General features: G+C 38.0%; 1 protein-coding gene across 1 annotated transcript in view; it reads left to right on the top strand.

Moving 5' to 3' along the window:
* The window catches only part of LOC126187608 (conserved oligomeric Golgi complex subunit 7), an 82,400-nt gene that overhangs the window by 60,223 nt on the left and 7,560 nt on the right, over window positions 1-14,617 (top strand). The window contains exons 12-13 of the mRNA XM_049928802.1: window positions 3,656-3,867; window positions 14,004-14,253. Of these exons, the coding sequence (XP_049784759.1) occupies window positions 3,656-3,867; window positions 14,004-14,253 (462 nt within the window). The remainder of the gene's footprint in view (window positions 1-3,655; window positions 3,868-14,003; window positions 14,254-14,617) is intronic.

The raw sequence follows: 14,617 nt of genomic DNA, 5'->3' as shown, positions 1-14,617 counted from the left end.
TTCTAATGCTGCAACTTCCTTGTATACTACAGCATCATCCGCTAAAAGCCGCCTGGAACTTGTGACACTATCTACCAGGTCATTTATATATATTGTGAAAAGCAATGGTCCCATAACACTCCCCTGTGGCGCGCCAGAGGTTACTTTAACATCTGTAGACATCTTGGAATCTTCTTTTGCATTTCCTGCCTTCCATTGAAAACAGATATGTGTACCATTATTGTTCATTAATCTACTGACTGCAGATCCACTGGGCTGTTAACTCCATTGACAGAGAAATCAGTTTGAGCAGTTCTGTTGAGCTTAAGATGATGTAGTCATATATGACAATATTAGAGAAGGGAAGTTGCTACTTACCTTATAGCAGAGATGCTGAGTCGCAATAGACACAACAAAAAGATTCACGCAATTTTAGCTTTCGGCCATTAAGGCCTTTGTCAACCATAGACACATACACACACACACACACACACACACACACACACACACACACACACACACACACACACACACACGCACACACACTCGCGCAAACACAACTCGCACACGTCTGCAGTCTCAGAGAACTGAAACTGCACTAAGACTGCAGATGTGTGTGCGAGTTGTGTTTACATGAGTGTGTGTGTGTGTGTGTGTGTGTGTGTGTGTGTGTGTCTTTGGTTGACAAAGGCCTTAATGGCCAAAAGCTATGATTGTGTGAATCTTTTTGTTGTGCCTATCGCGACTCGGCATCTCCGCGATATGGTGAGTAGCAATTTTCCTTCTCTAATATCGTTACATTCCATCCTGGATTTTCCATTGTAGTCATATGTGAAGAAGAGAAAAGACTTATAATAAATGGTGTTATGAAAGCACAAAGTACAAGAAAATTATTATGACACTGTCAAAGTAACATTCAGCATGTGGTATTTATTAATTTGCCAAGAAGTGTATGCTTTTGTAACATCTTAAGTAATGAAGATGTGATTGGGTTTTATGGATTGGTAAGTTGAATTAGGATTTGTAATGCTATACTGAGATGTTCAAATGTAACCGTGTTTCAGCATTCCTCATTTACTCTCCCCATGTAGAAGGATAACTCAGAAGCAGTCTGTTGCATTTATATGACTGTTACATTTTAACATATTGTCATTAGCCTCATGTATAATGTATCACAAACTTCATTGTCATCATTTTCTTTCTTTATTGATTTAAGCTATTTTTGTTCAATAGTTCATAGTGTTGGGGCATATTTGAATTCCAGTTTGCATTGTCAAAACTCCATCAGTTCTTAGGCCAATTATACTCTTGGCTGTTTCACATAATAATAATAATAATAATAATAATAATAATAATAATTTTATTGTCATTCGGCCATTACAGCAATAGACAATGTCGTATACATACTAAAATACAATTAATAGTTTGAAAGAAACAACAGGTTTGTTGTTAACATTATAGTATTATATTACAGTTGATCAATTCTCTTACGTCATAGAATGGGTGGAGGACTAGCCAGTCATGAATTGTTTGTTTGAATAATTGTTCAGGTAATTCTTGAACAGATTGAGGAAGATTATTAAATAATTTGTACCCCATGATTTCGTAGCTATTGAGTGACTTTGACAATCTGTGGTAAGGAATATAGAGGCACCTATTCCTTCTTGTATTGTGGCTATGTAAATTTTCCCTGGTTTTTGTTTCTGGTAATAGTAGCTGTAAAATAAATTACGTTGAAAGACACACTGCAGCAACAGAAATCATAACAGTTTTATGTACATAGTGCTTTTTCTGACTCCAAAACCGAGTTATATCAGTTAAGCCATTCTCCATCTAAATACTTTCATCTTTTTTTTCTGCAACTTCCATCTTTCATTGTAAATTGGTTAGTTCCTACAATGAGAGAACACTTACCTACGGTTTGCAAATACTGTGATTTTTCTATTTTAATGATTATTTCCTTTGTCTATTAAATTATAACTATTTTGTACGAGGTGCATTCAAGCTCTAAGGCCTCCGATTTTTTTCTCCGGACTGGAAAGAGATAGAAACATGCACATTGTTTTAAAATGAGGCCGCGTTCATTGTCAATACATCCCAGAGATGGCAGCACCGTACGGCAGATGGAATTTTACCACCAGCGGCGAGAATGAGAACTGTTTTAAATACTTAAAATGGCGACGTTTTCCTTACTTGAACAGCGTGCAATCATTTGTTTTCTGAATTTGCGTGGTGTGAAACGAATTGAAATTCATCGACAGTTGAAGGAGACATGTGGTGATGGAGTTATGAATGTGTCGAAAGTGCGTTCGTGGGTGCGACAGTTTAATGAAGGCAGAACATCGTGTGACAAACCAAAACAACCTCGGGCTCGCACAAGCCGGTCTGACGACATGATCGAGAAAGTGGAGAGAATTGTTTTGGGGGATCGCCAAATGACTGTTGAACAGATCGCCTCCAGAGTTGGCATTTCTGTGGGTTCTGTGTACACAATCCTGCATGACGACCTGAAAATGCGAAAAGTGTCATCCAGGTGGGTGCCACGAACGCTGACGGACGACCACATGGCTGCCCGTGTGGCATGTTGCCAAGCAATGTTGACGCGCAATGACAGCATAAATGGGACTTTCTTTTTGTCGGTTGTGACAATGGATGAGACGTGGATGCCATTTTTCAATCCAGAAACAAAGTGCCAGTCAGCTCAATGGAAGCACACAGATTCACCGCCACCAAAAAAATTTCGGGTAACCGCCAGTGCTGAAAAAATGATGGTGTCCATGTTCTGGGACAGCGAGGGCGTAATCCTTACCCATTGCGTTCCAAAGGGCACTACGGTAACAGGTGCATCCTACGAAAATGTTTTGAAGAACAAATTCTTTCCTGCACTGCAACAAAAACGTCCGGGAAGGGCTGCGCGTGTGCTGTTTCACCAAGACAACGCACCCGCACATCGAGCTAACGTTACGCAACAGTTTCTTCGTGATAACAACTTTGAAGTGATTCCTCATGCTCCCTACTCACCTGACCTGACTCCTAGTGACTTTTGGCTTTTTCCAACAATGAAAGACACTCTCCATGGCCGCACATTCACCAGCCGTGCTGCTATTGCCTCAGCGATTTTCCAGTGGTCAAAACAGACTCCTAAAGAAGCCTTCGCCGCTGCCATGGAATCATGGCGTGAGCATTGTGAAAAATGTGTACGTCTGAAGGGCGATTACGCCGAGAAGTAACGCCAGTTTCATCCATTTCGGGTGAGTAGTTAATTAGAAAAAAAATCGGAGGCCTTAGAACTTGAATGCACCTCGTATTTCCTACCTAAGTTATTTGTTCTGGATCCATGTTTTATTTGATACTGTTTATTTTTAACCTAATTTATATATTGTTATAAACAATGTAGAAATAAGGGTTTATAAACTGGCATATAACAAATATGCAAACTCATAAACCAAGCAATCTTCCTTCACTGCATTGTAATTACTGTTTGGCCATGATATGAAAGAGCTTTTTTGCAGTTGCTGTCAGGAACTGCCTCAACCAGTAAAAAGAGTCTTTCAGATGTAGACAAACAGTAAAAGAGAAATAGACAAAGAAAACTAATTGCTTAGTATACATAGCATTCTGTATGTGTTGAAATAACAATGGTTGGTTGTTTAATAAAATAACCTTGTTGTTCAAGGTGGTGAGATATCCATTGTAGAACCACTGATATCCTCACTGAACAAGTTGTGTAGTGATGTACATCACACAACCTTCCAAGTGATATTTGAGCCTATTTCATCTCAGCTTGAACACGTACAAAAGGCACCTGCATGGAGCAGTGGCAGTGCACCTAGTGTAGCAGCTGACTTGCCAGACTTCAGCTTCACACCCCAAGAGTACATCACTCAGGTATGGATAGTTTGTTTATCAGGTCTGCATTCATTATCTTTGAAGTGGTTCTAGGTTACCATTTCTGGATTCTGTACATCTGTTTTATTCCAATGTCATTAACTTAGGTACTGTCCATTCATGATGAGTAATTCTATATTGTCTACTTACTGCCATATTATCAGACTTCTGGTAGCACGAAGTGAGGTGACACAGTACTGCGGCACTGTGCTCATGTAAATGCTACTCATGTGCCCATATAGCCATCCAGATTCAGGTTTGCCTTGATTTTGTTGACATCTAAATGTATGTATTGCAGTTGTTACAAAATAGAACTTTCTCACAAAAAAATTGCATCAGATGTGAAAAGCATGAGACTGCAACGGATACTATCTGCCAAGTCATAAATACATAATATGAACAGCAACTATTGCATTACACTCCTCTGGTACATGCTAGAAAATATTTAATCCAGCCACAAATCTGGCTGGATATCCCATAGGAACAACTTTTCCATAGAAAGTGTCAAGTGTGGCACTTAAACAAGAGCTTTTCAGAAGTCTACAAATATGGTCATATTAGTTTCCACTATCCATGGCACTGAGAATAACGTGTGAAGAGAGCAAGTTGGGTTTTGCAAGAGATATGGGTTCAGAATCCATGCTGATTTCCATGGAGAAGGTTAGTCAGGTAAGCCATAATAATGTTTGGTCTATGATGTATATTCTGGTATTCTGCTAACAGATAGGTGTAAGTGACACAGAATAGTAGTCATGGGGATGAAGTATACTTTCCTTAAAATATATAGATTTTATAGGTGCTTGTTTCTAATAACGAGGAACACATATCAGTTCAAGGAATATGTGATAGATTACAGTGCAGTGTTGAGCTAATCCATATGTATATTCCTTACAGAAAGTCCAGGACCATGAGGATTTGATGAATTTTAGTGATTTATTTTTCTTTTCAACACCACTGATAATGACTAATGTGTCAGTCATGTTCCTCCAGTATCTGAGTATGTGAACCCATTATTTTAGCCAAGAGAGAATGAAACCAATGTCCACTTCAGTGGCACAGGTTTATACACCAAGTAGTGCTGCAAACAGTGAAGAGATTTAAAGAATGTAGTATGAGATAAAGGAAATTATTCAGGTAGTTAAGGGAGACAAAAATGTAATTGTAGTGGCTGACTGGAATTCAGTAGTAGGCTAAGGATAAATAGTGGTAGAACTTGGACTGAAGGAAAGGAATGAAACAGGGAGCTACCTGGCAGAATGTAGTGCCAAGCACAATTTAATCATTACAGATATTTGGTTTAGAAATCATCAAAGATGGTTGTATACACGGAAGAGATCTGGGGACACTGGAAGTTTTCATGCTGATTATGAGAGTTCGAACCAGATTTTAAACTGTAAGACATTTCCAGGAGCAGATGTGGTCTCTGCCCATAATTTATTGGTTATGACCTGCAAATTAAAACTAAAGAAATTGCAAAAAGGTAGGAATTTAAGGAGAAGGGACTAGTGTAAACTGAAAGAACCCAAGGTTGTATTGGGTTTCAGAGGGAGCATCAAGTAATGTTGTGCTGAAACACGGGAAAGCATACAATAGAAGATGGATGGTTTGCTGTGAGAGATTGAATGGTGAAGACAACACAATATACGTAGATAAAAAGACAAGGCCCAGAAGAAATCCTTAGATAACATTGGAGATACTGACTTTGATTGATGAGAAAAAATAATAAAAATAAAAATGCTGCAGATGAATCAGGTGGAAGGGAATATGTACATCTAAAAATGAGATTGACGGAAAATGCAAACTGACTAAACAGAAATGGCTAGAGGACAAATGCAAGGTTTTAGAAATGTGAATGACTAGGGGAAAGACAGGTGCCCTCTGTAGGAAAAAAGAGAAACAGCTGTGTGAATATCAAGAGCTCAGATGGCAAGCCAGTTCTAAGCAAAGAAGGGCAAGCTGGATCATGAAAGGAATATGTGGAAGGTCTGTATAAGGGAAACAAACTTGAGGATGGTATTATAGAAAGAGAAGGTGAAGTAAATGAAGATTAGAGGGAAGGTATGATAATGTAACAAGAATTTGACAGAGCAGTGGAAGTCCTAAGCAGAAACAAGGCCACTTGTAGTGGACACAATTGCCACAGAATTATTGAGATCCTTGGAAGAGCCAGCCATCATAATACTATTTCACCTGGTTCCAAGATATTGTATATGAGACAGGCAAAGCACTCTTAGACTTGAAGAAAAATGTAATAATTCCATTTTAAAAGAAGGCTGATGCTGACCGGTGTTTACATTACCACATTTAATAAGTCATGTCTAGAAAATATTGATACGAATTATTAAGGGAAGAATGGAAAAACTGGTAGAAATCAAGATCAGGGAGGATCAGTTTCCATTCCAGAGAAAAGTAGGCACATGTGAAGTAATACTTGCACTACAAATTATCTTAGAAGATAGGTTAAAGAAAGGCAAACCTATGTCTACAGCATTTGTAGATTTAGAGGGAGCTTCTGATAATGTTGACTGACTGGACTACGCTCTATGAAATTTTGAAGCTAATGAGTATAAAATACAGGGGGTGAATGGTCATTTATAACAAGTGCAGAAAACAGAATGCAGTTATAAGTGTTGGAGGACATGAAAGCGGAAAAGTAGTTTAGAAGGAAGTGAGACAGTGTTGTAGTCTCACCCCAGTGTAATTCTATTTATACATTAAGCAATCAATAAAGGAAATAAGAAATTTGGAAAGTGAATTAAATCTGCGGGAGAAGAAAGAAAAAGTTGAAGATTTCCCGATACATATTAATTCTGTCAGAGACAGCAAAGGACTTGAAAGACCTGTTGAACAGAATGAATAGTGTCTTGAAAAGGGATTAGAAGATGAATCTCAACAAAAGTTCAACAAAGGAAACAAATGTACTCAAATGAAATCGGGCAGTCACTAGATTAGGAAATGAATCACTAAGGGTGATAGATGAGTTTTGCTATTTGGGCAGCAAAATTAACTGATGATAGCTGAAAAAGAGGTGTTATTAAAGGCAGGCTGCCTATAGTAAGAAAAGCATTTCAGAAAAAGAGGAATTTGTTAACAGCTTATATAAAGCAATGTGTTAAGAAGTATTTTCTTATGGCATTTTATGGAGTGTGGCCTTGTACAGAAGTGAAATGTGTGTGATAAGCATTTGGACAAGAAGAGAATAGAAGCTTTCGGAATGTGATGCTGTAGAAGACTAGACAGGTAGATTGAATAACTAATGAGGTACTAAATCATATTGGGGGGAAAAAAGGAATTTGTGGCACAACTTGACTAAAAGAAGGGATTGGTTTATAGAACACATTCTGAAGCATCGAGAAATAGTTGAATTGGTAGGGACCTGAAAAATTGGCAATCCACAATAAATGCAAATATAGATGCAAGTTCTGTCTCAAAATGCAAAAAATGCAAAATTATATAAATAATATGATATAACATAGTGATTTGTATCCAGAAGAATTACTTGATCAGAGATTCTTTGAAATAGCTGTATTTTATTCTTGTAAATACTGAAAATATTCTCTGTTTTTGGTTACTGGTATTGAAAATCATATAGTGAACCGCTATTTCTGAAAATAATATGCCTAAGAGCATTTTTGTAAAATAAAATGTGCATGAACATAATGACGTATCATTGTGTTTGATGCTCTGGTGTCATGCCTATTCTGGTCACTTGAATGATCCGAACAAGATACAAGCCACATAATGCAACACGGGACTCAACTGTGGGACCAACCACATTATAACGAAGAAGTCCATATCTTTGTTTGCTAGCTAAAACTCAAAAGTTGATATAATGTGGACACTTTTAAGTGGCAATTGTAGGTGGCAGGTGTTTTGAAATGTGGTTGCAACAAATACTGGTAGAGGTCTGGCTTAAAGATTATGACACTGGCAACATCAACAAGGTGGTGTGCAATAACCTTACCGAATGCTATGCGTTGCTCATTGTTTTCTTTTCTTATTTTGAAATGATTCGAGAAACTAATCTTGGTCCATCACAGAGTTTGATTAAGGTCGTCAAAACACCAGAAAGGACTGGCCATCCCTATGACCGTGTGTCAAGTTATGCTTTCACAGAAACCCAGAACATGGGAATAGGCTGGCTGCCCTGTGAGAGGGTTTGTTTCCCTGCACCATTTCTCTCCCCTCTGGTGGTCAAAATTTTAGTTTGTTTATGCTCACAGCTGACAGCCAGTTTATAGTGTCTGTACTCTGCACTATATGTAAATGGAAAAAAATCAGTTAACTTATTTTGACCAAGCTTGAAATCTTCCTGTAACGTGGAAACAGAATTCTTTCAGTTCAACTTCAATACTAAGTACCTTGTTGGTTCTATCAGTCAAGAATGGGTCGCATGGCTATAGATGTCCACAAAGTATCAAAATCAATACTCTACAGATTTTGTAATTATCGAATTTTGTGGGAAAAGAAAATTAATTTCAAGAAGCACTTTAAAGTGGAGGCAGTCATAAAAATGATGTTGCTTGTCAACATAAACAGTTAACTGTTGAAAGCTTAAAGAGAACCAAAAGAAGAAAACAAGCATAGACCTTTTTGGAAAAAAAAGCTCTCAAGAGTTTTTCCAGAAGCAGACATTCGAGTCACAAAGCTCGCAAATCACCATTCATTTCTCCCTCTCCCTCTTTTTTTCTTTCTTTCTTTCTGTCTCCAGTCTGTTTCAAAGGACAAAAGTTTCATCTTCAGGTATATAGTGTATAACTTTTTCATTTTGTACATCTAATCATTTATAAAGAAAAAAAAAGTTGTTCTATGTAGATGTGCATTTTGTCAAAAATAGTTGCTAGTACACACTTTGTGGAACTCAGATGTAATTGTTTACTACTAGAGTCAAATGATTTTAATTCCTCTCTGAGAAATGAGAATTTCCTCCCCCATTAATATTAGTGAACATACATATTTTTATACTCATTTTTCTAGTTGTTTATATCTAGGTGTCCATTGTTGCTACAATTTCATTGTTTTTACTGATCTCAGTCTCTGTGTGAATATCCTTAAAGTCCTCAAATCTGTTTATTACAACAAGTCTTGTTTATTTCCATTAAGAAGAGGATGCCAAAACATGTGCTCTTCACAATTTTTGAAGTCAGCTTTTATGACTTTGAAGCTTCTGCACTGTGTGTCTTTTATGTATGTGATGAATTTCATTTCTGACATTCATGTGTTAACAAAAGCTCATTGTATTGATTTTCTTTTATTTATTCAAACTTTTTTGCCAGGAGATTATCACCAATTATCTGCATGAGAGACTACATAGATGACAAATTTCAGTACCTATTTAGTGTGTATGCTGCAGCCACAGATAATCAGATAATGCACAGTAATGTCTGAAACAGGTCTGGCAAAAAAAAAAAAAAAAAAAAGAGGCAGCTTTTGTCAACACTTCATCACATGCTTATCACATTTATAATTATTATTTGTTGACATGTAGACTCAATTTCATCTTCAGTTCGTTAATGATTCTTGTCTATTCCTATACACACACACCAGCTCTCATTCTGTGGAGCCTGTATTTAAGGAAAACACTTTTATTTACTCCAAAGATCTCACAGCTATAAATTTCTGGTTTTAGCCCATTCTCTGTTCTAAGTATTCTGTTGGCCCCCACAGCTTTTTGTAGTGGATCAGACTCTTAATGCTTTTTCTCCAAATGCAAATACAATTTTATCAGAAGTTGTGTGGTAGTTTGGAACCTCCTTCAACATCATTTATCTTGACTGGATGGAGTGTCATCTGTTTTAAATATGATTGTATGCATTCCACACACAATGAACTGCACAGTTAGTGAGGTATAATTCTGCTGGATAGTAGAGCACATGTAAATAAGTTAGTACACGTGGCAGATAGTGTGGCATGTTTTGAAATTTAACATGATTCAGTGACCATCCCCCTACATGCTAACACCTAGCTGTAGAGGCATAAAGTCACACATCAGTGGAAAGAATAGTGGTTGCAGTTGATGATAGGTAAGTTACAGCTAATAAAATCAACAGTTTAGCCACAGTATACTTACTTTCTTCCACCCAATCAGATTAGAGAAAGTCTTTTCACTTGTTAAAGGATAACATACAGTTTGATGGCGTATGGCTTTTTGGTCTTCTGAGAGGGTTCTCCAGTGCATGGTGCTTTTGGTATACAGCTTGTAATCTGCCACATTATAACTGTGTGTTTTATATTCAGATGAAGACAGAGGCTAGCTTACCTACAGGTCTGCTCTATGTGAATATGGTACAAATTTTAAGATTCTATGACCTGAATTATCTTTAAAATACTTGGAAGTAGTTTTGTAATATGTTGACATGGTGGAAGAGATCTTCAACCTTTTAAACTTTGATGAAGAAGGATTACTCACAAACAGGTCTCATCTAAACTACCTTCAATTTAATGATGTGTCTTTTTTTTTCCATTTTTTTATTTTTTTTATTCATTGAACTCAGAACAATACCATGAAAGTACAGGAAAAGTGAACAGAGCAACTGTGATAGTTTCCCTCAACATTAATTAGAATTAACAATAAAGTAAGGCACAATTAGTGCACCACTAGGAAAATAGTAAAGATTAATGAAGTTGTAGAAAGAGTTGACAAAATTTGTTACTCAGGGCAACTGAGGTTGGCTGGGAGGGTAGGTTGGTTGGGTAAAAATACACTACTGGCCATTAAAATTGCTACACCAAGAAGAAATGCAGATGATAAACGGTTAGTCATTGGACAAATATATTATACTAGAACTGACATGTGATTACATTTGCTCACAATTTGGGTGCATAAATCCTGAGAAATCAGAACCCAGAACAACCTTCGCTGGTTGTAATAACGGCCTGGATACGCCTGGGATTGAGTACAGGTACAGCTGCCCATGCAGCTTCTACACCATACCACAGTTCGTCAATAGTAGTGACTGGCGTACTGTGACAAGCCAGTTGCTCGGCCACCCTTGACCAGACGTTTTCAGTTGGTGCGAGATCTGGTGAATGTGCTGGCCAGGGCAGCAGTCGAACATTTTCTGTATCCAGAAAGCCTTTACAGGACCTGCAACATGCAGTTTTGCATTATCCTTGTGAAATGTAGGGTTTCACAGGGATCAAATGAAAGGTAGAGCCACGGTTCGTAACACATCTGAAATGTAACGTCCACTGTTCAAAGTGCCCTCGATGCGAACAAGAGGTGACCGAGACGTGTAACCAATGGCACCTTATACCATCACGCCGGGTGATACGCCAGTATGGCTATGATGAATACATGCTTCCAATGTGCGTTCACCGCAAAGTTGCCAAATACTGATGTGACCATCGTTATGCTGTAAACAGAACTTGGATTCATCCAAAAAAATGACGTTTTGCCATTCGTGCACCCAGGTTTGTTGTTGAGTACTGAGTACACCATAGCAGGCGCTCCTGTCTGTGATGCAGTGTCGAGGGTAACCGCAGCCATGGTCTCCGAGATGATAGTCCATGCTGCTGCAAATGTCGTCGAACTGTTCGTGCAGATGGTTGTTGTCTTGCAAACATCCCCATCTGTTGACTCAGGGATCAAGACGTGGCTGCACGATCCATTACAGCCATGCAGATAAGATGCCTATCATCTCGACTGCTAGTGATACAAGGCTGTTGGGATTCAGCAGTGCGTTCCATATTACCCTCCTGAACCCACCGATTCCATATTCTGCTAACAGTCATTGGATCTCGACCAATGCGAGCAGCAATGTCACGATACGATAAACCGCAATCACGATAGGCTACAATCCGACCTTTATCAAAGTCGGAAACATGATGGTATGCATTTCTCCTCCTTACACGAGGCATCATAACAACGTTTCACCAGGCAACGCCGGTCAACTGCTGTTTGCGTATGAGAAATCGGTTGGAAACTTTCCTCATGTCAGCACGTTGTAGGTGTCGCCACTGGCACAAACCTTGTGTGAATGCTCTGAAAAGCTAATCGTTTGCATATCACAGCATCTTCTTCCTGTTGGTTAAATTTTGCATCTGTAGCACGTCATCTTCGTGGTGTAGCAATTTTAATGCCAGTAGTGTATGTTGAAGTTCAATTGGGGAACTGAATGCACGTTAAAATTAAAGACCGTATCTAGTGTATACAGACAATATTAACCATGGAAGTAAAACATGGACTTTAAATATGCACAATTCAAAAATTGAAGGTTAACCAGTGAGCCATGGGAAGAAGCATATTTGGCATATCAAGAAGGGACAGAATAGCAAAAAAATGTATAAGAGAAGACTCTAGAATTGAACATAGGATACTGACTGTACAAAACTGAAATGGAAACTAGCTGGGCATATAACGAAAAATAATTGTAGTGGTGGACACAGGAGATTCTATGTTGTGTTACTCAAGATAAGAAAAAAATTTGTAACACAGCCTAATGGAAGATGGGTTGATGATGTAAAGAAACAAGGAGGACTAACTTGGGTATGAGGAGTTCAAGACTGTAATGTATGGATACATTTGAAGAGACTTGTAATGAACAGAGGATGGTAAGTGGCTGATGATAGGATTTGTATTAAAGCTTTAGAGCACTGCCAGAGTTTAAAGTTTTTACATTTTAAATGGTGATATGAATATGATTGAGAATGGGAAAGAGTGAGGTTGATATTATCTGAGTTTGCATTTTTAAGTTTTAAGTGAAAAATTGCATGCTGCTCTTGGGCATATCTTGTATTATTATGTTTACTGCAAATAACTAAGCATTGCATCATGGACGTTCTCCGAGTTCTACATCAAATTTTTACAGTTTTATTGTAAACCTTGTGCTGTTTGTAAGATTTTTTTTTTCTAAAATACTTCTAAACTAGTGTACAATAAATTGTTTATCAGTTGTCAACAGAAAGAAATAATGATATTGGTGCTTTACTTGTAACCTGTAGTTCTTCGTCATTTTGATAAAAGAAATTTTGATAAGGACTGGCTCCAGAGCCTTGGTACAGTTACTGAAAGTTGTCATTATGCTTAGGCTGTACCAAAAATCTTCATTGTTTGTATATCGTGATTGCAATTTTTATATTTTGTCGTCATTAGGTGGTATGGGGTAATGGTACAACTTAACAACATGAAGTTGTCATGTACGACAATGCGGTACCCAAATTTATAAAATCAACATGTGGTGGTATAAATCTATCCACTCTTTTGGATGCCATGTGAGAACACACATTGCCACAGGTTATAAAGTGACAAACACTTGACAGTATGATAAAAACTGTTCACAACAGTGATATAAGACAAGACCCATGTAACCAGTGTGGTGAAGGGGACAGGGGAGGGGGGGGGGGCGCAAAGAACCACATATGCTAGTTACATGGTCTTGTCCTATGTCTCTGTTGTGAGCATAGTTTTCATCATAATGTCAAGTGTTTGTCATTTTCTAACCTTGGGCCACCATACATTGTTGATTCTATAATGTTGGATACCATGTTGCTGTACATGAGAACTTCATGTTGTTAAGTGGGTACCATTGCCACACACCATGTGATGATGATAAATTATCGAAATTGCGATCATGATATATAAACATTTTGGTACAGCCTAAGCAGAATGACTACTCGTCATTGTTTTCAGTGTAGTGGTGTATTCAATACCAAACTTTCCCAATTTCTCTGGCCCTCCTCTCTTGTGTTCAACTGATAAGAAAGATTGTTGCATGTCATTAATCTCATTTTCTTAAAAAAAAAAGTGCCATTTTTGAACTCGTGAGATTTATCATTTTAAAGTTGCAAGAGGTTCGTTGATTATGCAGCTGTGTTGAAAATATGCTTTGACTCTTGACTTTTAAGTGTCTTTCACAAATATCAGCACCTTCCATACACAAAATTGTGCATTTTTATCATTGATTATGAAAAAAAAAAGTATACCGTGGATGGTGAAAATGTGCCTTTAGCTTGATAGAGAAAATAACTGTTTTCATTTATTTTTTGTGTTATTTTCTTTGGTTTTGCAAATTGCCTGTGCATTATTTGTCTGTCACAGACTGTTAGGCCCTAATTTTTTGTCAGTTTGTAGTAATGTAGATTTGTAACATGTAACCCTGATGTTCAATTTATTATGACATTTATTAAACTTTCAGATAGGCCAATATCTGATGACACTGCCTCAGCACCTGGAGCCATTTCTTTTACGAGACAATCCATCACTGACATTGGCATTACGTGTTGCTGACTCTGAGTACCAAGCTATGTCTGAAAATAGTGAAGCAGGGGTTGCAGATGCCTTACTTGGAATCATAGCTCGTGGCACATGTCAGATGTATTGTGAGAACATTCTGGGCATATGTGAACTGTCAACAAGTGGCTGCAGGCAGCTTGCTACTGATATTGGTCAGTAAATTAAATATTTCATGTAATATGTATGTTTATGAGGATAGATCTCAACTCATCCAAGAGAGCAAGCAGTGTTTGCTGAGTAGTAGACAGCCATTTACAGAAACCAGAAGTGTGCTCTCTCTCTCTCTCTGACACACACACACACACACACACACACACTCACTCTCTCTCTCTCTCTCTCTCTCTCTCTTCACATGAGCAGAGGGACACAGAAGCCGTGCTTGTCAGCATATGCTTCTGTTTTGGTGACAGAGTGACAACAGGATGCATTATATGTGCCAAACCTTTGGGTGAGTGGGAGGGGAAATAGGCTCTTCATTGGTGTAACCCAAGGAGAGCCATCATGTCTCTAGCACTG

Source organism: Schistocerca cancellata, chromosome 1, assembly GCF_023864275.1.
Source record: "Schistocerca cancellata isolate TAMUIC-IGC-003103 chromosome 1, iqSchCanc2.1, whole genome shotgun sequence".
NCBI lineage: Eukaryota > Metazoa > Arthropoda > Insecta > Orthoptera > Acrididae > Schistocerca > Schistocerca cancellata.
Note: the sequence above shows the minus strand (reverse complement) of the source record. Positions and strands in the feature narration are given on the sequence as shown.